The sequence below is a fragment of the Argopecten irradians genome, unplaced genomic scaffold (assembly GCF_041381155.1).
Source record: "Argopecten irradians isolate NY unplaced genomic scaffold, Ai_NY scaffold_0040, whole genome shotgun sequence".
Lineage (NCBI taxonomy): Eukaryota > Metazoa > Mollusca > Bivalvia > Pectinida > Pectinidae > Argopecten > Argopecten irradians.
In genome coordinates this window covers 89,368-112,839 of record NW_027187507.1, presented here as the reverse complement: position 1 = coordinate 112,839, position 23,472 = coordinate 89,368, and the positions used below count along the sequence as shown (strand labels likewise).

At 37.2% G+C, this 23,472-nt stretch overlaps 1 protein-coding gene and 1 pseudogene across 1 annotated transcript; both read left to right on the top strand.

Moving 5' to 3' along the window:
- The first annotated feature begins 16,515 nt into the window (after positions 1-16,515).
- LOC138311519 (uncharacterized) lies at positions 16,516-19,240 on the top strand (annotated as a pseudogene).
- Positions 19,241-19,624: 384 nt separating this feature from the next.
- Positions 19,625-21,850, top strand: LOC138311518 (uncharacterized). Its single transcript, XM_069252837.1, has one exon. It carries the CDS (start codon positions 20,004-20,006, stop codon positions 21,705-21,707), a length of 1,704 nt encoding a protein of 567 aa, XP_069108938.1. The 5' UTR covers positions 19,625-20,003; the 3' UTR covers positions 21,708-21,850.
- Positions 21,851-23,472: the final 1,622 nt, after the last annotated feature.

Here is a 23,472-nt window from a genome sequence, read left to right as displayed (position 1 = left end):
GATCCGACTGTAGCTCCCGTTATATGTATAAGTCCCAAATCGTGATCGTATAGTATTTTTAGTATACAACAGAGTACACAGTCGTCACAAATCCTCTCCGGATCCCGTTTCCTCCACAGGTTACAGGCCTGTATCTCAACAGGTTCGATCTCTAGGATGTAGCGGAAGCACTGACACAAATCCAATAACTCAACTAGGTAAATACAGGTACAAATAACTATTTATTATATAAAAGACAAGCAGATTAAGTATTACATAGAAGATTCACAATAGTGCCCGTTAAGACGGATAACAATAAGAGATATAAGTGACGAAGCAGTTACATTGTATCCAAGATTAACTATAGCCAAACTTTAGGCCTAATTAGCTAAGTCCTGTGTGATTACCACGTTCCCTAAACAAAGCCTAACACCCTACGGAGCCAACTAACCACCTACAAGTGTTCCTAACTCTAGAGGTATATATAAATCCAACGGTGTAAACTAGGATACCTTAGGATGCCTAAGCCCTAAGCCCCTGACAACCCCTAATTATACACAAACCCTACGTTAGCTATAGATACGCTCTAAGTAAAGACCCACGTTGTAGTCTAGCTCAGAAACCCCGCAAGTGTTGCACTGTTGACAGTGCACGACGTGGCTCTGCTCCCTACCTATTCCCTAAGTCAAGACCAAAGCTTCCTTAGAAGCAGCCCCTTTTATAACAACTCATCAACCCAGTAGCCCAAAGTGACCACTGATTGGTCAATGTCCGGACAGAGCACCATATTTAGGTGAAACCGTTGCTACAACAACCCACCTACACACAATAAATATAACTTCCGCTTAAATACAGACAAGACTCAACTGACTGATAAACACCTCCCACGTGTACCACACGTGTACTCCGGCCAGCGGTCATCATCGGGGTGATCATGAGGACAACTAGGTTGATGAATGTGACTGCTAAACAGCAAACACACCCTAGATAAGACCTGTTCTCACGGTGTTCCCCTGAATTTGGGTCAAAGATACATAAACAGATCACTGAAGTGAAAACTTAGTAGAGTGCAATAACAAATATACATACTGTAGAAATAAATGCAACAATGATAGAAACCCGTTCTATCACACTACATATACACGTATATATGATACACGTACATGTGTAACTACACCGCATACATGGGAGGCCGTCCTTACGTGACTCTAGCTGTTAATAGGACGTACATTTGAACAAACAAACAATAAAAGTAATGCACAAACGCAATAACTGAAAGGTTTAAAAACCTTTTATGTGTGTGGCAGAGCCGTCACCTGTGACACCGGATGTTCAAACACAACCGGTGCTATTTTGAGAAACTACCCGGCCGTTTTGAGATCACAGAACCAAATAAATTCCCATAGAGGACCGTGTTAACGTTTGCTACTATTCAGGTTAAATGAAGTTATCAAAATTCTTTACAAATTTTACATCTACATGTATTGTCCGACCCACACATAAACCATTAACTGGTGTACCCTGAATATATCCAATCAGCAGGCTCCTATATATTCACCTCTCTATGAAATCTTCTGCCCAAAACGGCATTCCCCTAAATCTGTTTTTCGGTTGGACCAGACTACTTTCGTAAGAAACGCTTTCTGATTAATATTGAGTGAGATCGTTCGTTCGTTCAAGCAATCGTCTGTTCGCTAACATTACTTATATCATTACACAGGTGGAAATCCCGTGTTTTGATCGCGATCAAATCTAGTTATTATTATTATTCTTCTACACTTTTTTTTTGTGTCCAAAAGATCTTCAAAATGGTAAGAGGTATGCCAATGGCCTTATTGTTATATTGTATGGCATGAGTTGAAGGGGTGACCGCAACATTTTTAAGTAGGTCAAAAATCCAAGATGGCCGCCATGACGTCATACCTAAAAAGTTTAAAACAGCCATAACTCAAAAATCCGTTTAAGATACAGCAAATATTTTTGATGTTTTATGTAGATCGTATAAAAGACTAACTTTTATTCAATTACAGCAATTAGGTCAGAGGTCAAACAAAAAAGTTCGCTATGAGGTCAAAGTTCACGAATTTTTATTTTTTTGATTTTGCGAAATTTCTTTTTATATATCGATGCAGAATGTCATTCTGATGAATTTGGTGTCTTTTATTTTTCGGTAGCACTTCCGGTTAATGCTGTATGCCATTTTGAACAATCCTTTGATCTTTGCTAAGTTCCCGCCAAAATGTTTAACATTATATATTGTCGAACTGAATGACTAATATAGTCTGCAATTGCTATAGAAAAGACCCCTCTAATGTTCTCTAACGTTAGATATGATTTTCATCTTCATCAAAAAAACAAAATGGCCGCTATGACGTCATATCTTAAAATTTAAAAATGCTTATAACTCACTAACAGTTCTTTTCACAGATTTCATCCAATAATATTTTTTGCAGATAATCTTAAGCGTAAACTTTTTCTCTCTACATGTTATTACAAAAAATGGCAACTTCCGGTTTTCGGTAAGGGTCAAATGTTAAAGGTCCTGTTTTTAACAATAAACTTGAAAACTTTTCTCCTGAAGTTCTATAAGGTCTAGGATCTTCATATTTCATATATAAGATGTCCAGGGGATGGGCTATAAAGTCAGATACTAGGAATGACCTTGACCCATATTCAAGGTCACATGAGTCATATATGTTCAAATCTTTAATGACTCAACAATAACCTAAATGATAAGAGTCTTCATACGTTAAAGGTCACAGGGGTCCAGAGTTTAAATATACATACCGGGGTATATATACTTAACAACACCGCAAGTCAGATGACGTTAAGGCGCATTCGATCTCGTTATCATTTGCTCGAACGAATTTGGAAATATCGGATTAAGATGAGAGTTCTCTTCGGCTGATCAAACTTCATGCAGATCTTCACTAAAACACTTTTATTCAGGGCTGAAAGTCAAGGTCATTTATTGGTTACAACTTCAAAACCCATGCATTATCTACTTCTTAACTTACCTGGCAATGACGGTATTGTAAACTAAATATAGTGAAAAGCCCGCCAAATTGTCTATGACAATTTCTAGTTTTTTTGGTACTATTTTTCTATTTTTTTTTATGTCATCTGCCATTAAGAGTGGATATAATATATATTATAAAGCAAATATTCAGGTAGCTCAAGGAAGAGCATGTTTTTGAAACAAGATCTAGGTTCAAGTCCTAGCCTGAATATCTTAACCAATATCACAAAGTTTTTTATATGTACCACAGGTTCTTGTGGACATGAATATGTTTATAATATTATTTTTAAAGAAAATGCTAACAAAGATAATTACAACATATGCTTCATATATAAAGACACATGTATCTCGGCCTTATAAATACTAATTCCAACACATGTAAATTACATAACAAATTTTCTTTAAAAATAATAATATAGACATATTCATGTCCACAAGTACCTGTGGTGATGACCTGCAGTTATCTCAATTTGACATATTGTATCGAGATTTACATTTATGTTAGCTCGAGATACTCTTGCCCTGATGACTGACACCAGACTAAGACATCATGACAGATGATGACCTGCAGCTGGCCCGATACCAAACGATGTTGGCCATGGCTTATTCCACGTTTTGATATAGCAGTGCACTCTTGCCCTAAACCAGACATCTACATGTATCTGTCATAATGTCTATAAGTCTGGTGTCAGGGCCAGAGTATATCGGGCTAGATTTATATATACGTATGTGTAAATATTGTGAACAACGTGTGTAGGATAGTAAAAACTAGCTAATTCTTTACTTGAATTGTGTTAAACAAAAGTTTCATGACACAAATCAGAAGACTTAAATGCTTCTTCAAAATTTGAATTGATACAGGTGTACCAGGTAATTGGTGGTTGTTTTTTTTGTTACTATTTTTCTAAAAAAAAAAAATTCATGTCATCTGCGATTAAGCATGGATATAACATATATTGCATGTTGGACCTTTTTATCTTGGCAAGTCAACTGTAGATATGAAGCAAAAATTCAGGTAGCTCAAAGAAGAGCATGTTTTTGAAACAAGATCTAGGTTCAAGTCCTAGCCTGAATGTCTTAACCAATATCACAAAGTTCCAACATGTGTTAAAAAAAAATTACTACAATATCTTGCAAGATCTAAGGTGCAGTATACAAAAAGAATGATTATACATACATGTAAGTACATAAATTAAAAAAAGTCATCTTCTGTTGCATGCATTCATGCATAAATAATATCCCAAAGTATTTTTTTTATATAAACTCATTTATGACAATGTCTCTTCTTTGGACCATATCGTGTTACCACATGCACACTGTGTTGTTTATAGCGGTTTTTGATTGTTTTTAGAAACATAGAAAAGTTTATTTCAACTTTTAATAAATAAACTGTTTTATAATCAGCACATTTGGTCATTTTTAGCTCACCTGGCCCGAAGGGCCGGTGAGCTTATGTCATGGCGCGGCATCCGTCGTCTGCTCTGGCCCCTCGGGGGCTGGAGTGGTGGGGCCCAATAGGAGAAATAGAGGTAAATCCTTTAAATCGCTACTAGTCATAGAGTTCTGCATGGAATGTAACCAAATTTGGCCAGAAATATCCTTGGGAGAATAAGAACTAAGTTTGTATAAATTTTGGCTCTGGTCCCGGGGGGCAGGAGGGGCAGGGCCCAATAGGGGAATTATAGGTAAATCCTATAAATCGGTACTTGTCCTAGAGTTCTGCATGGATTGTAACCAAATTTGGCCACAAACATCCTTGGGGGAAGGGGAACAGAACTTGTATAAATTTTGGCTCTGACACCCCGGGGGCAGGAGAGGTGGGGCCCAATAGAGGAAATAGAGGTAAATCCTTTAAATCGCTACTAGTCATAGAGTTCTGCATGGAATGTAACCAAATTTGGCCACAAACATCCTTGGGGGAAGGGGAAGAGAACTTGTATAAATTTTGGCTCTGGCCCCCCGGGGTAGGACGGGTCGGGCCCAATAGGGGAAATAGAGGTAAATCCTATAAATCGCTACTTGTCCTAGAGTTTTGCTTGGGTTGTGACCAAATTTGGCCATAAACATCCTTGGGGGAAGGGGAACAGAGCTGACCCCCTGGGGGCAGGAGGGGTGGGGCCCAATAGGGGATTTAGAGGTTGATATTAAAATTCCTTCAGAAAAGAAACAATGAATCTGTATTCAGAACATTACTTGGCATTACAAAACCAGGTGAGCGATACAGGCCCTCTGGGCCTCTTGTTATTTTTTTATGCAGAGAAAATATTAACAGCGGTATGCTTTTACTGTATTTTATGCACTATATAGACAGTTAATTTCATTGTTCCCAATATTGTAACCAAATGCACTCAACTTCTATAACACAGAACGTGTGCAGCATTTTTAATGCAAAATAGCCTTTGTGTTTATACTGCCAGGCCTGACCATACTAATTTAAATCAGATCTAAAAGAAGTACATGTATACAATTGCATTCAACAAAATAATTGATTATGCCAGGTTTGCCTTTGGAAAACGGTTTGTAATTATCTAGTTGAGCTCTTTATAGGGCTCAGTTGTATAAATTGCTGGCTGGTAACAGTTAATGGGTGAATTACCAATGGAAAGAAAAGTATATGACTTTTGTAAGTTTTCTTCTCAAACTATATAAGGACCTATCGGATTGTAAATATAGTATCTGTTGTGATGATATTTATGGAGTATTTTCAACAGGATTGTCCCTGGATGGAAAGAGGGTGCGATTTGAAGATGAAGGTCATCCATCTCCTGTAATAAATATTCCGTAAGAGGGCACACCATTCATCATTCTGAACAATGAGGTGTATGAGTGTCAACACGGCCCCCAACGTATTAAAGGAGTAAGAAGCTAATTAATCTATATAGTAATTTATAATATATATATGTTGATGGAACTGTAGTCAAGCAGATGATACCATTGCAGTATATTTTAAAGTTGATGAAGTTTATGGTATCATCAGATGGTAGGCTATTCAAATTGCCTTTCGTCTATGGTCCGCGGGTGTTTGTCCATTGTCCAACCGTACACAATGCTTGTTACCGCTTTTTCTTAGAAAGTTCTGAAGGGATCTGTCTAAAAATTTCATATGTAGCTTCCCCTAGGGCACACATAGTGTCATGCAGATTTTCAGACTGATCAGAAAAACAATATGGCTGCCAGGCACCCATCATGGATTTTGGAAGTTGATATTTGTTCCGCTATTACTAAGAAAGTAGTAAATGGATCTGTCTCAAATTTGATATGTAGGTTCCACTAGGGCCCTAGTAGTGTCATGCTGATTTTCACACTGATCAGAAAACCAATATGGCCGTCAGGCAGCCATCTTGGTTTTTGGAAGTTGATGTTTGTTACCACTATTTCTCAGAAAGTGCTGAATGGATCTGTCTAAAATTTCATATGTAGGTTTCCCTAGGGCCAAAGGAATGTCTTCATGATTTTCAGACAGATTGGTAAACAATATGGCCGCCAGACAGCCATCTTTGATTTTGAAAGTTGAGGTATGTCACTGCTATTTCTCAGAAAGTACTGAAGAGATCATTGCAAATTTCCCATGTATGTTCCCTTAAGGCCCTAGTTGCACATATTGCATTTTGGGACCAATCAGGTAACAAGATATAGCCACCAGGCAACCATTTTGATTTTGAAATTTGAAGTTTGTTACCGCTTTTTCTCAGAAAGTACTGAATGGATCGTTCTCAAATTTTCATTTAGGCTCATCTAGGGGCCTAGTTCTGCCTATTGCATTTTGGAACCGATCGGTAAACAAGATGGCTGCCAGGCAACCATCTTGGATTTTGTTAGTTAAAGTTTGTGACCGCTATTTCTCTGAAAGTACTGAAGGGATTGTTCTGAAATTTTCATATAGGTTGTTATAGGGGCCCTAGTTCTGCCTATTGCATTTTGGGACCGATCAGTCAACAAGATGGCCGACCACCATCTTGAATTTTCAGAGTTTAAAGTTTGAAAAGCAGAGAAAATAAGTTTTAAGTTTGAAAAGGTGAAAAAAGAAGTTTAAGTTTGAAAAGCAGAAAAAAGAAAAGTTTGTAAAGCAGTGAAAAGATCCCTCTTTCATTTGTCAGACATAGATCAATCTTTGGTGGGCGCCAAGATCTCTCTGGGATCTCTTGTTAGTCTTGATTTTAAAATGTAGATTTGAAATTGTCTTTTATATGTTTAGTTGCAAATATTACGGAACTGTGTTCTATTAGAGAAAGAGTTACATAAGAGCTGTGAGATGTTGATGAAAGGCTATCATGATGTATTTTGTTTTAATAGCAAAAGAAGGATGTACTGACCAGCAAGACAACCAAAAAATTGAAGTGTCCTGCAATGATCAGGATAAGGAGAATCATGAGATTCCCGGAATACAAGGTATTATGATAATGAATGTTCATAAAGGCCAATGAACGATTAGCAACATGTTAGGGTAATTGAGTGTAGGGGATAACATAAATAGGGGATATTATAAATCACTGACAAAAAATTCTATAACAATTAAATGATACATACATCAATATATATTTTACACAAAAATCTTTGATACCTATCACTGTCGTTTTATCCACCTCCAGACTACTTGTATGTCGCAGTGAATCAGAAGACATTTCAGGAGGAAAAATTGACCAATCACAACCTTACAAAGACTTTATGTGAGGATTGTAAAGATAAGAACGCTCAACTTTAAAGTCATACACTGCACCATTATTTGATTATGTGGATGGACATCAAGGATCAAATATACCTGTCACACACAGAACCTCCAATTTAGCTATGATTTTTCAGGAGATTATATTACGACAGTGATAGTAACACCTTGTAATATGTAGAATAAGTTATTTGTTACTCTGTCGATTGTCAAATTTTTGTGTGATATTAAAAGAAATCAGTAGATGGAAACAATCTATGCATATATCATTATAACACGCCTACAGGGTTAGGTACACAGTACTGTCAACAAATAACTATGCTGTTATGTTTACTAGTGTATGTAGCAGGTACAAATAGCATTTGTATAACTGGATTCAAGTTTAGAAAAGCATAAACCTCAAGTCTTTTTTTTAGCCCACCTGGCCCGAAGGGGCCGGTGAGCTATTGCCATGACGCGTCGTCCGTCCGTCCGTCAACATTTCCTTTAAATCGCTACTTGTCATAAAGTACTACATGGATTTTAACAAAATTTGGTCAGAAACTTCCTTAGGGGAAGGGGATCAGATTTTGCATAAATGGTGACCCTGACCCCCCTGGGGCAGGAGGAGCGGGGCCCAATAGGGGTAATAGAGGTAAATCCTATAAATCGCTACTTGTCCTAGAGTTCTGCATGGATTGCAACCAAATTTGGCCAGAAACTTCCTTAGGGGAAGGGGATCAGATTTTGCATAAATGGTGACCCTGACCCCCCTGGGGCAGGAGGGGCGGGGCGTAATAGGGGAAATAAAGGTAAATCCTATAAATCGCTACTTGTCCTAGAGTTCTGCATGGATTGTAACCAAATTTGGCCAGAAACATCCTTGGGGGAAGGGGAACAGAACTTGTATAAATTTTGTCTCTGACCCCCCGGGGGCAGGAGGGGCGAGGCCCAATAGGGGAAATAGAGGTAAATCCTATAAATCGCTACTTGTCCTAGAGTTCTGGATGGATTGTAACCAAATTTGGCCAAAAACATCCTTGGGGATAAACACCGGCATGCCAGACCCGAATATTCTTTTGACATGTCTTTCTCTGCACAAGCTATGATAAGTTTAAGATTGCGTTATAGGTAACAACAGAGTTGTTAATAATGCGATATCATTCAACAGTCAAAACTCTTTCCCAGAAGTGTTGGGACCATTTTACCTATAAAGTGTTTCCCTCGGTCTCTGGCCTCGGGAAACAGTTTATGAGGTTGATCCCAACACCTCTGGGAAAGAGTTTTGACTGTTGAATGATAAGGCTTGAACCAACTGTATAATGTTTAATTGACCTATTGTCTATAACTAAGAGCACTATAGATCTGATATTGGGCATGTAACATGCTGGGATGAATCGCTACCAAGTATATGACCGTTAAGGCCCATTGGGCCTTTTGTGAAGAGTTATGCCCCGTTGTTACAAAATAATAAAAGTGCTATTCCACCTACGGTAAATTAATGAAGAGCTATCAATAGTACTTTGTCTCAATAATACTTTGACAGTATAGATGTGCCTACTCTACATCTGAACAAGATACCTGCACCTGCTTTAAAGGGATGTCCCATTATTACAATATTGGTTATGGACCATAAAGTTGCATTGGATGCCATAAAATTTTTCATAGAAATTTTAACATGATAAGATATTATGCATTATTAATATTTTTGTTGAAATAAATGGCATCTTTGACCATGTATACTGAAGGCTCTTTTTATATACCAAGTGGTATATTTAGGAAAAGTATGAAGTTGTTTTCACTAAAAAAATAACATGGAAAGTTAAAACTGGTAGTTGATTGATACTTTGTAATTAATGATTACCATAATAATCACATGAAATGCTGTCCATGACATCAACAAATTATGATAGATTCACAATGAGATTTAATGAATTTGAAGATAATTAAGACTGCTTTGCCTTTTCAGCAACTTCATAGACGATATTCATCCATTATATATATTTAAGGATTAACCTCTTACTTTGTTTAGTTTATGAGATGATAAACCCAATGGAGCACGAGGTAAATTGCGTAAACTAAACAAAATAAGAGGTTAATATTTATATTTACAATATTTTCATTTAACCATTGAGAACACCAGATTCCATTATTTACCGTGTGCTATTCGCCGTCAAAATTATACTGCCGTCATGTTTCACATTGCACAACGGCCATTCAAAAAAGCGTGCCGTTGACTGACAGCTTCATCCGCCCTTTCCAATGCAAATTACCCTACCTTCATTTAAGGTCTTACAGATAAAATTGGATATAAGTCTTTAATGACTAATGCATACTTCATTGCTACTATTTGTTGTATATATATAATAGTTCTTATATTTCAGTTATTTTATTCATGTCAAATAGCAATAACAGATTAAAAAAATTGTTGAATTGTATGCCTCCGTTTGCCTCGTGCATGTGTTATTTGTTAACATTGACACGTGATTTTGTGGAATGTCAAAGAAAGTCCGCCAAATGTTTCAGGTATTCATTCGCACCGAATTGGGTGCACTCAAGTTATTGGGAAATAAACATATTTGCTCCAACTTAGTTTATCAATACAGAAACAATGGCAATTGTAAATATAAAAGAATATTCATAATTATTATTTCATTTCATCTTTTTCAAAAGTAATCAACTAATAAGATCGAGAAAACATGTTATCAATAGATATGTATCATTCATATTGTCAACAGTTTAGACTCTATTTCCTCTCATATACCCCCTATATTTTCAAACTGGGAAATTATATCTCCGTAACTGCGCACAGGCGATGAGCCAAAATTTTGCTCCATAACAACGACATCGATGCTATCAAAAATCACATGTACATTAATTATTTGCAAGAAAATTAAAGCATGTAACAACAAGGAAATTAACATTATTTATTTGGGAATGAAACAATGTTGTAAATATTGTTAACAAATATGCAGTTGCATATATTTCATATCCCTAATGTTTCAGTGGTTTCATAGCCGGACAAGGTGTTGGCAGGTCATATGTTTGGGATGTTCAAATTGTACCCCATTCAAAACAGTTTGACAGTGTATCCTGTGGCGTATACGTTTTGAAGGTAAAGTTAAATATTATCAAAACTTTTCCTACATGCATAGAAATAACAACGAGCAAACACTGATACTGAAAATAACATTTAATTTATTCGTGTACTTATTTCGGGGGTTTCTGCATAATCCTTTTTTAGGTCATCTGACCCGAAGGGTCAGGATGACCTATAGTCATCATGTTTCGTCCGTCGTCGTCCGCCGTCCGCCGTGCGCCGTGCGCCGTCCACCGTCCGCCGTGCGTTAACTTTTCACATTTTGAACTTCTTCTCAAGTTTGACCAGTGGGATTGAGCTGAAACTTACCTGAAATGATCCTGAGATGGTCCCGACAAAGTGTTGTTATTTTTCGGGTCAATCCGAAATCCAAGATGGCCGCCACAGCCGCCATTTTGAAAACACATTTTGAACTTCTTCTCAAGTTCTACCGGTGCGATTTGGCTGAAACTTGCATGAAATGATCCTGACATGGTCCCGACAAAGTGTTGCTATTTTTCGGGTCGATCCGAAATCCAAGATGGCCACCACAGCCGCCATTTTGAAAACACATTTTGAACTTCTTCTCAAGTTCTACTGGTGCGATTTGGCTGAAACTTGCATGAAATGATCCTGACATGGTCCCGACAAAGTGTTGTTATTTTTCGGGTCGATCCGAAATCCAAGATGGCCGCCACAGCCGCCATTTTGAAAACACATTTTGAAATTCTTCTCAAGTTCTACTGGTGCGATTTGGCTGAAACTTGCATGAAATGATGCTGACATGGTCCCGACAAAGTGTTGTTATTTTTCGGGTCGATCCGAAATCCAAGATGGCCGCCACAGCCGCCATTTTGAAAACACATTTTGAACTTCTTCTCAAGTTCTACTGGTGCGATTTGGCTGAAACTTGCATGAAATGATCCTGACATGGTCCCGACAAAGTGTTGTTATTTTTCGGGTCGATCCGAAATCCAAGATGGTCGCCACAGCCGCCATCTTGAAAACATACTTTGAACTTCTTCTCAAGTTCTACCGGTGCGATTTGGCTGAAACTTGCATGAAATGATCCTGACATGGTCCCGACAAAGTGTTGTTATTTTTCGGGTCGAACCGAAATCCAAGATGGCCGTCACAGCCGCCATCTTATAAACACATTTTGAACTTCTTCTCAAGTTCTTCCAGTGGGATTTGGCTGAAACTTGCATGAAATGATCCTGACATGGTCCCGACAAAGTGTTGTTATTTTTCGGGTCAATCCGAAATCCAAGATGGCCGTCACAGCCGCCATCTTGAAAACACATTTTGAACTTCTTCTCAAGTCTACCGAAGGGATTTGGCTGAAACTTGCATGAAATGATCCTGACATGGTCCGGACAAAGTATTGTTAGATGACTACCATGACACTATATCTAATTAATTTCCTATATTTAAAGGCCCTTGGGCCTTTTGTTTGAAATAAAATTTGTTGAAAGAAATTGAAAATGATCCTGACATGATCCTGACAAAGTGACACCATATATAATTAATTTTACTATTGTCAAGGTAGTCAGATGACCGTTAAGGCCCTTTGGGCCTCTTGTTAAGTTATAAAAGGAAACCCGTTTATCGTTGACAGTATATTTTTAGCAGTCATATTGATGGCAATATTATTTGATGTTACCATGTCAACATCAGTAACATCATAATTTTTATGTTTTTATGGCAAGGTGTTTGTATTTTATACCTTTTGAAATATAGATATCTGTATTTAATTAAAGATATCTCTATTTAGGTTTCATTTCCGTGTTAGAAATAATATCTTTATTTTGAAAAAAGATGTCTGTATATAATAGGTAGAAACCAAAACGGCTTGCCATATGTTTTAGGTGTCTTCCATATGATTTGGTTTGTTAACATAATAAAAGTGACAAGGGAATGTAGTTATGTGATTATGTTGCTTTCATTTAATTTCGGCAAATTCATCCACTTGCGAACAATTTGTCATCGAAAGCCAATGGTCATTAATGTCTTAATACATTATTTATATGGTTATATCACATTATCTATTTAAAACATGCACTCTACCAAGCAGCATGGAGTTTGACATCAGACTTATATCATATCTTGACAGTAAACCATAAATTATGCATATACATTCAGTTTGCTGAAAACTTCCTTAAAAAGGAGAGTTTGGAACTATCATGGACCAAAAATGACATCCAGCAAGAAAGGAAAAGGATAGCCATGCGAATCATGACATGTGGTTATGGTGAGTAATGCGGTCACACACGGACACATTCCTGTCAAGATTTGTGTGTTAGAAATTGATGTTGTCATGTAGATTTATTAATCTTCGTTTATCATCGATAACCAGATAGCTTAAACAATATAGCTTACAGATCATGGACTCGCGACCACGCAATCGCAATGGTTATGAAACCTAATATTTAGTGTATTGTCCATTTCCATGCGATTTAAAAAAAATTGGGAAAGCATCAACAATAATGCGATTTGTGTAGTTATTGGGAACAGCATGTCAGAATATATTGCTTGCAAATTTAATGACTTAATTGTGGTGCAATTCAATGATGTTGACTTTTTTTCAGAGAAACAACAGGAAACTCCATACAATGCAACGGTCAATGACAAATCACCAGCCGTTAAAGAAACAGGTGCGTAGGATGAAAGTATTTCTAATCGATGAAGAATGTTTTTGAAATATATATTGAAACATTGAATTTAAACCAGTGCGTAGGAAGACTGTTTGTCTGCTTGACAAAACTTTTCTGTGCTTAATTTATCTCCTTTACTGAAATCTATTCATGGACTCACGGCCACATAATCGCAATGGTTATGAAACCTAATATTTAGTGTATTGTCCATTTCCATGTGATTTTAAAAAGTTGGAAAAGCATCAACAATAATGCGATTTGTGTAGTTATTGGAAACAGCATGTCAGAACATATTGCTTGCAAATTTAATGACTTAATTGTGGTGCAATTCAATGATGTTGACTTTTTTTCAGAGAAACAACAGGAAACTCCATACAATGCAACGGTCAATGACAAATCGCCAGCCGTTAAAGAAACAAGTCGTAGGATGAAAGTATTTCTAATCGATGACTTTTCTGTGCTTAATTTATCTCCTTTACTGAAATCTAAAGAAGTTCATATATAATGATGCTATAAACTTATATTCATTTCATGGAAACAAGAAATAAGACGAACTATTTAACACCTACAATTTAAAACAAATAAAGTTTTGATTTACACCACTGTAACACTATAATTCCATATGAAAGTTTCTTTTGTTACAGTGTCGCATGAGACCAGGAAAAACCAAGACAGAGGTATGTGTCTTCACATGCATGTTGTACTTACAGTTAGAATTTACCTGGCCTTAATGTTTTTTTACTTACCTTTCCTTTCATTGATACTTTAATTTCGTTTACAGTTCTTAACATAAATATCTCTATAATAAACTGGATATTTAACTCACCAAATGTTCAAATACTTACGTAACAGCATTATGAAAAAATTCAAAATTGTAGTGTTAAAATTCTTTCCATGTTCAAATGACCAATGTACATATGATATTACAATAGTTCTCTAGAAATATTGCTTCACCACATTATTTATATATGTACATGTCAATTACTTCTATCATTACGAAAGACAATTTGTCTTATATTTGACAGAGGAAACGCGTCTCATATGTTTACCCAAAGGTAAAGAAGAATGCTTACACATTTTGTGTCTGCAAAAGAAAAAAATGATGGCAGGTAAATATACCACAAGTAACAAAGTGTGGGATGGGGAAAGATTTTCCTCCCATTATCCTAGTGACGACATGAACATGCATGAGGCAATATATAATGGCACCTATACGACTTTCTAATTCAGCAATTAATATGATAATGAAGTATATAGATGTCTCAATTTCATCACGTCACGTGATGAAATATCAATTACAATAAATAAACCGGAAATATGTTTTGGATTTCCAATCATATACAATTTCCATGCAATTAATGATATATATTTATGTAATAACGGTATCATTATTATGTGGATTGAATACCATGATACCGGGTAGTCGAATAAGTCAAACATATTATGTTAGAAACTGTTTGCTGACAATATTTCTCTAAATATCTAAATTTATCTTTCAGAACATACTGGCAGTGTGAATGCTGCGAAGACTGGTATCATCCATGTTGTCTTGGTTTTGATGAAAAGCAGGAACCGCCACATTTCATTTGTAGAGAGTGTCAGGTACTACTACTTATCTCAAATATAAGCTATTTATTTCAACCCGAAACTTCGCAATTTGAAGGCTTTTCATTAAGAATGTGTTTAAAAGTATTTTCCAATTTTGAATTAGGGGCTTTTCATAAAGACATCAACAATCATTTAATCTGTAACTATTGTGATGCTGTTTACTGAGTGTGATAATGGTAATCAAATATAATTTGCTACTTTGGGATATGGTGATTAATGAATGATGTTGTAAATTGAGTGAATATATGTACTATGATGATGATGATGATGATGAATGAGTGAATGAAGACTATGAATAATTTATGTGCTGATATCTAATGTAACTTTTACATTTTGAAAATGTGAACACAGCCTGGCAACATAACTTCATCTTTGATGTTTTTTGGCTTCGTTGCCTGTCATTGAGATATCATTGTAGACTAAAATCAATACGTTTCCGTTAATACTTCAATGATTTCTCTCTAGGTTGGAACAAAGAAAAGGAAACAATTTCAAGGTAAAAAGACACTGTCACACCAAAAATCATATTTTCATATATCCTTTTACTACTTATATTATAAAAAGATAGTGATAATAATTCAAATAAAGTATTAATATTCCTGTGTCACAATGCTCAAAATAATGCTTAGTTGACAAAAGTATTTTTTACATATCATAATATTCCTTCATATATGATAATACCGTTTCCCCTTACAAAAATCGTTATAAACATTTTACATCTTTTACAACAGGTAATGATGCTTTCAAAGACGGACAGTCATGTCAGGTAAAAACAGCTGCATTAACATTTATAATCTTTACATGTGTTGCATGTGTGCAATACAAATAATATAGCTTGTCAGTAGCCATTGCAAAGTGATGGTACATTTTGTAGGCAAAATCTCAAACCAACACCAGTGGAGTAAAGCGTATCATGTATTTGAGGACCATGTGGTAGATAGGCCTTTGGCTTAACATGTAAATCCATCCTCAATAAATAAAGTTTATTATTATTTCAATTATTACAGTAATCACTGTCTGTCTGTAAGCTTAATTCCTTAATGGTGATTATTTCTAACCACAGCATCATAGCAGAGAATATGAAGGAAAACATTTTTTTTTAATTTGCTTTTTAAGAAATGTATATCAGGTAATTCTATAAATAAAAAGTCAATACTCATTAACTGTTGCAAAGGTTACAACTATGAATTATGCCAGATTTATTGTAACATTGCATAATATATATCTAAAATGCATTTCATTGATCTTCAAAGACTGATACAGATGAATGGCACATGAAGATGGCAGTCCCTGTTCTACCATTGGAATCAACTCCTCCATTTACATTACTCGAGGTAAAAATAATCTTTTTATTCATTTTCTTAAGTTTAACATACATATTTCCATATATGTAGTTTGAATATTATCATTTATTGAAATATTTGTAAGACAGAAATAGAGAAACATAACAAAACATCTTTCCATATGAAGATAATTAACAATTAAAATGTAATTTTAATATATTTTATACATGCTGAAGGGATTACATTTTGTTAGTATAGTCCCTAGGCTATGTACTTTATATTGTACTGTTTGTAAACAAAAGGAGGGCGCAGGGTGAAGGAGGTGATAGGTCACGCGCACTAATTTGCCTATATAACCTAATTACACTGTACGCAGAGTCATTCCAGCCTCTGCAGTAACCAATATGGACACTGGTCAAGGTCAGTTTGTTGCATGATTTTATTTGACTTTCCCGTTTGTGATTATGGATGACCGTGATGTAATGAACGTTATGATAATCGGTCCACAGTTTTATACGTCGGTTACGTGATGATTTAACGGGTGAATGGTCAAATTTGGGGTTTGACAACGACTCGATAAGTGTTCATTGTTATGGTAAAGGTGGAGGTCGATTGAGAGATATCTATTCATGTATGTCTGATGCCATATCGACAATTAAGCCTAAGATAGTTTTACTCCAGATTGGAGGCAACGATATTGACTCGAGAGACTTTGAAAATGTTCGAGATCGCTTAGCGAGAGACTTGATTTCCATAGCTCAGTGGCTACGCGAAGGATTCTCTGTGCAACAGGTTGGGATTATGCAACTTTTCTATCGCGGGAAAACTCGACATATCACTGTGCAGGATTACAATCATAGCGTAGATAGTGTTAATGATGTCGTAAAGTCAATGTGTGGATCCATTGAAGGTTGTTTTTACTGGCGACATAAAGGTCTGAAGGACGCTGCATTTGATTGTTTGTGCAAAGATGGAGTACATCTTTCGGACAAAGGGTTACGTAAATACAAGTACTCAGTGCGTGGGGCAGTCCTTTGGGGACTTACGTCGGCAAACAGGGAGGCCGCGAAGCCACGTGACCGCTCCGTATAAGGTTAGTAGTACTATGAACACACGTTGCGACTGCGCAGACTTTGTTTACATCCGCCCAACTCTATTCATTCACACCACGAGCTTGGTAGTCATTGCGGCTGCGCGGAGTTTGTTTACATCCGCCCAACTCTATAGCTTTCCGTAGTACATCCGCCTATCTTGTTTATCAACTCATTTCTAAATGTGTCGTTTTACTTAGCGAGCACGTGTTCCCAGAAACGATTACGTGATGGTACGTTATTCTCTTCAATTATATTCCTAAGCCAGCTATAGTTACCACAGTTCGCGTTGCGGTCTGAATTTTGCATGATAAATTAACTGAGTGATTGTTTGATTAGGCCTATACTAAATCTGATATTAATTAGATAATTAGACAACGTCCCATGGCTTGACAACTTCGGCTCACGGAGGGGCCTACTGTTGTTATTTGTTTCTTATAGATCTATATGAACTAATTCAAGTAGTAGCTGCTTCGTCATAATTGTATATTTCTAAGTTATTGCACAACATTGTTGTTCAATATTTTATACAATTGTTGCTGTTTGCTATAACAACATTTTATCAAGGTATGTATGTATTGTGCAGGGTTCATACCCGATTTAACAATACTTTATTAATTTCTGTTGTGCAGGGTTCATACCCGGTTTAACAACAATCTGTTATTTCTGTTGTGCAGGGTGTGTACCCGGTTTAACAGCAAATTGATATTTTTGTTGTGCAGGGTTTTTACCCGGTTTAACAACAATTTGATATTTCTGTTGTGCAGGGTTTTTACCCGGTTTAACAACAATTTGATATTTCTGTTGTGCAGGGTTTTACCCGGTTTAACAACAATTTGATATTTCTGTTGTGCAGGGTGTGTACCCGGTTTAACAACAATTTGATATTCTGTTGTGCAGGGTTTTTACCCGGTTTAACAACAATTTGATATTTCTGTTGTGCAGGGTGTGTACCCGGTTTAACAACAATTTGATATTCTGTTGTGCAGGGTTTTTACCCGGTTTAACAACAATTTGATATTTCTGTTGTGCAGGGTGTGTACCCGGTTTAACAACAATTTGATATTTCTGTTGTGCAGGGTGTGTACCCAATTTAACAACAATTTGATATTCTGTTGTGCAGGGTGTGTACCCGGTTTAACAACAATTTGATATTCTGTTGTGCAGGGTGTGTACCCGGTTTAACAACATGTATATTTCTGGTGTCCAAGGGTTTTAACCAGTTTAACACCAATTTTATATTATATGTCTCTTGCGCCTGGGTTTTAATCATGGTTACTTCCCTTACATAATGCGCATTGTTAATATACAGAAATAATATTCCATATATAATTTCATTGGTTTTATAATTGACATATTTTCATGTTATTGTGTCTGCTTAGTGCGTGATACTGAGGGTAACACTTGTTGCCGTTCATCTTTCACTAAGGCTGTAAAATCTGTGCTGTTCGTTTATATGTATTCTGTTTTTACTTGTGCTTGTCCCACAAATTTATATTTTACAGACGCCACGAGACCTATACGCAGATCAAGAAGGCGAGCTGCAATCAATAATAATTTGGTAAACAGGCGAGCAACTCGGACACCTGCTGAAAATAATGACCAAACCATTGCTTCAACGCCAAATCCTGAGTCCCAGGCGGCAACAGAGGTTATGGCCTCTACAGCATTCCCGTCAACAGAAGGTCTGGCGGCGGAAATTCTTCGGCAGATGATGCAGAAGGGCATCACCTTCCAAAATGGGTCCCAGTCAACACCGGCCCAGTCTACGGTAGGGCTCCCCCATCAGCCTCAACTCGCCCAACAACTGCAGGTTCCTCAACCAACCCAACAGCCTCAACTCACCCCACAGCTACAACTGCATCAACAACCTCAGCTGAATAAACAAACCAATCCTACAGCCATCGGTGACTACCCCAGGGTCCCTCAACAACTTTTCTCCCATCACCACAGTCTGTGCCTCCAGTGCCGTCCACCTCACAGACAGTTGTAATGCTTCAAACATCCAATCAGCCTTTTGACATCCAGGCACCGGTTTCAAACGTTGTTAATAACTTTACATGTAATGTTCATACTACAAACAATACTTACAACAGCATATCCCGACCGCTCGATGTGCATTTAGATGATAAAATTAGAGCAAAAATTATGGCTCATGAGTTTGTGGACTTTGACAGCTTGCTGTCACATTCCCCAAACCCTGATCAATTTAAAATTCAGGTCCAAGGGGATAATTTGGCCGTGATCCCACAACACAAATCTTTTTCAAATTAAATCGGTTGATCAGTGGGTGCAGGCATTTCACATTTATGTGTCTGTCTACATTCTGGCCCATCCAACCAAAACCGTCAGCCTCATGAAGTATGCTGACACCATACAAACTCTTGCGAGACGGTCGGGATTTGCTGCCGCAATGTTTTATGACAGTAACTTTCGTAAATGGCAGCAGCTTAATCCTGCTATGGCTTGGGATGAGCTGAATAATGAGCTCTACATGCAAGCATTGAGTATTGGTTTGAGATCCAAGGCAAGTACCCAGCAGCCCTTTCAGGGCAACAAACCCAACAAGTACCCAAAGGGGAAATGTTGGGATTTTCTCAAATCAGGGTCCTGCTCAAGAGGAAACCAATGCAAATTTGCTAATACCCATGTCTGCTCAAAATGTGGAGGGCAGCATAGCCATCAACAATGTAAGAAAAACTCCGACTCCCAAGGGGGTGGAGCTAAACCCAACCCAAACAGACCAAAAAATTCACAATGATGAGGGTGCATTTAATCCTCCTACTTTGCCTACTCCTGTCAACTATGCCGTATTATGCAAATATTTACAGGGTTATGATTCTTCTAAAATAGAATTTTTGGAAAATGGATTTAAATTTGGATTTAAATTACAATACAAGGGAACAAGGGCATTCAGAGATTCGAAAAATTTGAAATCAGCTTTAGACAATGCTAACATTCTAAATGAGAAAATGACTAAAGAAATTTCAGCTGGTAGAATCGCAGGTCCATTTGCGAATCCACCTTTTTCAGATTTACAAATTTCCCCCTTAGGACTTGTTCCAAAAAAGGAACCTCATGAGTTTCGTCTAATCCATCACCTTTCCTATCCAGAGGGTAGCTCTATCAATGATGGTATAGCTTCAGAAGACACTTATGTGAAGTATCAGACTGTGTCTGATGCTATTGGTCTTATCAAATATTTCGGTAAAGGTGCCCTTATGGCTAAAACCGATATTGAAAATGCTTTCAGGATTTTACCAATCCACCCTCACGATTATAGTCTTTTAGGGATGAAAATTGGCCAAAATTTTTATTATGATAAAGTCCTGCCTATGGGTTGCTCTATCTCATGTCGCTTGTTTGAGGAATTCAGCACATCTTTACAATGGATTGTACAACACAAACTACAAGGTGTGGGGGTGGCACACATTTTAGATGATTTCCTTTTTGTCGCCCCAAACAACTCTGACAAATGTCAAACAGATTTGAATAATTTTTTACATCTATGTAAAATCACGGGGGTCCCAATTAAGCACAGTAAAACTGTACAACCCTGTACTACCTTAACATTTCTCGGCATAGAGCTCGATAGTGTAAAAATGGAAGCTAGATTACCTAGAGAGAAACTAGATAAAATAGGCAATCTTTTAGCATCATTCATTCGGAAGAAAAAAGTAACATTACGAGAATTGCAATCACTGATTGGGTTACTAAATTTTGCATGTAGTGTGATTGCCCCTGGCCGTCCTTTCTTGCGCAGATTGATTGATCTGACAAAAGGTCTGACCAAACATTATCATCATATTCGTTTGACAAGTGAGGCAAAGGCTGACATTAAAGCCTGGCAACATTTCATTCAGTCCTACAATGGGGTGACTTTATTTCTGCCTGATATATGGGAGTCCTCCACCCATTTGCATTTTTACACTGATGCAAGCGGTTTAGGTTTTGGTGCTGTGTTGGGAACACAATGGTTTTTTGGGGAATGGCCCCATGTTTTCAACAAATACCATATTACCATTAAAGAACTTTTTCCAATAGTATTGGCTGTACAGCTATGGGGCAATGCCCTTAAAAATAAATGCATTCTCTTCCACTGTGATAATTCAGCTGTAGTGGCAGTGCTTAACACGCACACAAGCAAAGAACCTACGGTCATGAAGTTAGTTAGGAAGCTAGTATTAACATCTCTTCGATTAAATTTTATGTTTTGTGCTGAACATATACAAGGTAAACGTAATGTTTTGGCAGATCATCTGTCTCGTTTACAGGTAGACAGATTTCGGCTATTGGCTCCACACATGGACAGGGATCCGACTTCTATCCCGGACAACCTGTTAACCATCTAACAAGCCATGTACAGACACTCTTGATGCAGGCCATAGCTCCTCAGACCCAAGCGTTGTACAAACGCGCCTTTCAATCACTGGAACAATTTGTACTTAAAACTTCTCACCTTCAATCATGTTTACCTACAACAGTGAGCACCTTGATATACTTTATTGCACACTTAAATCATGAAGGTATGGCGTCATCAACTGTCTCCACATACACAGCTGCTATTGGTTACATCAATAGGTTAGCGGGTCATCCAGACCCTACACAGTCCTTTGTAGTGAAAAAGATGCTCTCTGCCATACAGCGGGGATCTTATCGCCCTGATACTAGACTACCTATTACTCCCATCATCCTAAGTAAATTAGTTGAGTCTTTACCACATACTGCCGTATCCCACTATCAGGTTTGTATGTTACGTGCTATGTATTTATTAGCATTTCATGCTTTCTTGAGGGTAGGAGAGATGGCTGTGAACACTGTTAAGTCACATGTCCTGCAATTTCAGGATATTCAGATCATTCAAACTAGTGGACGGCCGACAAAGTTAGAATTAACTTTCAGGTCTTTCAAAGGCAATTACAATATACGCCCTGTTGTACTTGCTATTCATGCAAAACAACAGAATAGTACCACTTGCCCAGTCACGGCATTGTTTCAATTTGTCCAGTTGCGGGGCACTTATCCGGGTCCATTGTTTACCTTTCCTAGTAATGTCCCAGTGTCTTACCAGTACTTTAGTTCCTGTCTCCGCAGTTCTCTTGCTTGGGCAGGTTTCCGACCCAATCAGTACACAAGTCATAGTTTCCGTATCGGCGCTGCCAGTACAGCTGCTGCATCCGGGGTTCCGGACGAAGAAATCCAACAGATGGGCAGGTGGAAGTCTATGGCTTTTAAACGTTATATACGGCTTCCTACCCTTTTCGATGTCACCACACCATAGAGTTAATGGTTTGTTTGGTGATCAGTTAACAACCTCACCCATTTTCCCCATATCTTGTAAAACAGATCAATTTTTCATTGCCCATGTATATGATTGGTGTCCTTGTATAGGAGACATTTTGTTAAGCTACCCAGGCTTTTCAAGATATCAGTCACATTTCAAATCACCTGGGCATTGGGTCGAGGTGACTTAAATCCTAGTTAGTGTGCATCTTGTTACCATACTGTTTATTTGTTACCAGTATCATTGTACATTTTATAACAATTATTTTGTCATTTTAATTTTGGATCTTATATATATTTATCCGTTCAATCAATCTGGGCATAGGGTCGAGATTATTGAATCTTATAAATGTATACAAGGATAAATATAATAGTATCTTATGTTTTCATTTATCTTTTATTGTAGTTGTATTTGACATTTTTTACGTCTTCTTTAATACCATGGAATATACATATATATTCACGGATTCCTTGCTAGTTCCACTCAATCTGGGCATAGGGTCGAGGTTGGTGGCACTAAGTGTAACTTTGGTCTTATTTTGTTTTGTTTTATGTTACATATGTTGTATGTTATAAGACGGTGTGCCTGGATGTCATATGTCACTCTTGATCTTCATTGATAACTAGGTTGATAATGATGGACACTTATGTTACCGACCAGTGCGTGATTTGAGTGTACTTGCACTTGAAATTAATCAATGGACCATTCAGGTGAATATGTGATAGTGACATCGTGAAATATGGACCTACAAATTAGTTGGACCGTGAATTGTGATGACTTTGAAATTTACTCCCGACTCATTTTAAGCAATCAATCCCAAAATTCGTGTTGTA

What these genes read in the sequence shown, in the direction of transcription:
- LOC138311518 (XM_069252837.1), top strand. Translation starts at nt 20,004, where the DNA reads ATGTCTGCTCAAAATGTGGAGGGCAGCATAGCCATCAACAATGTAAGA.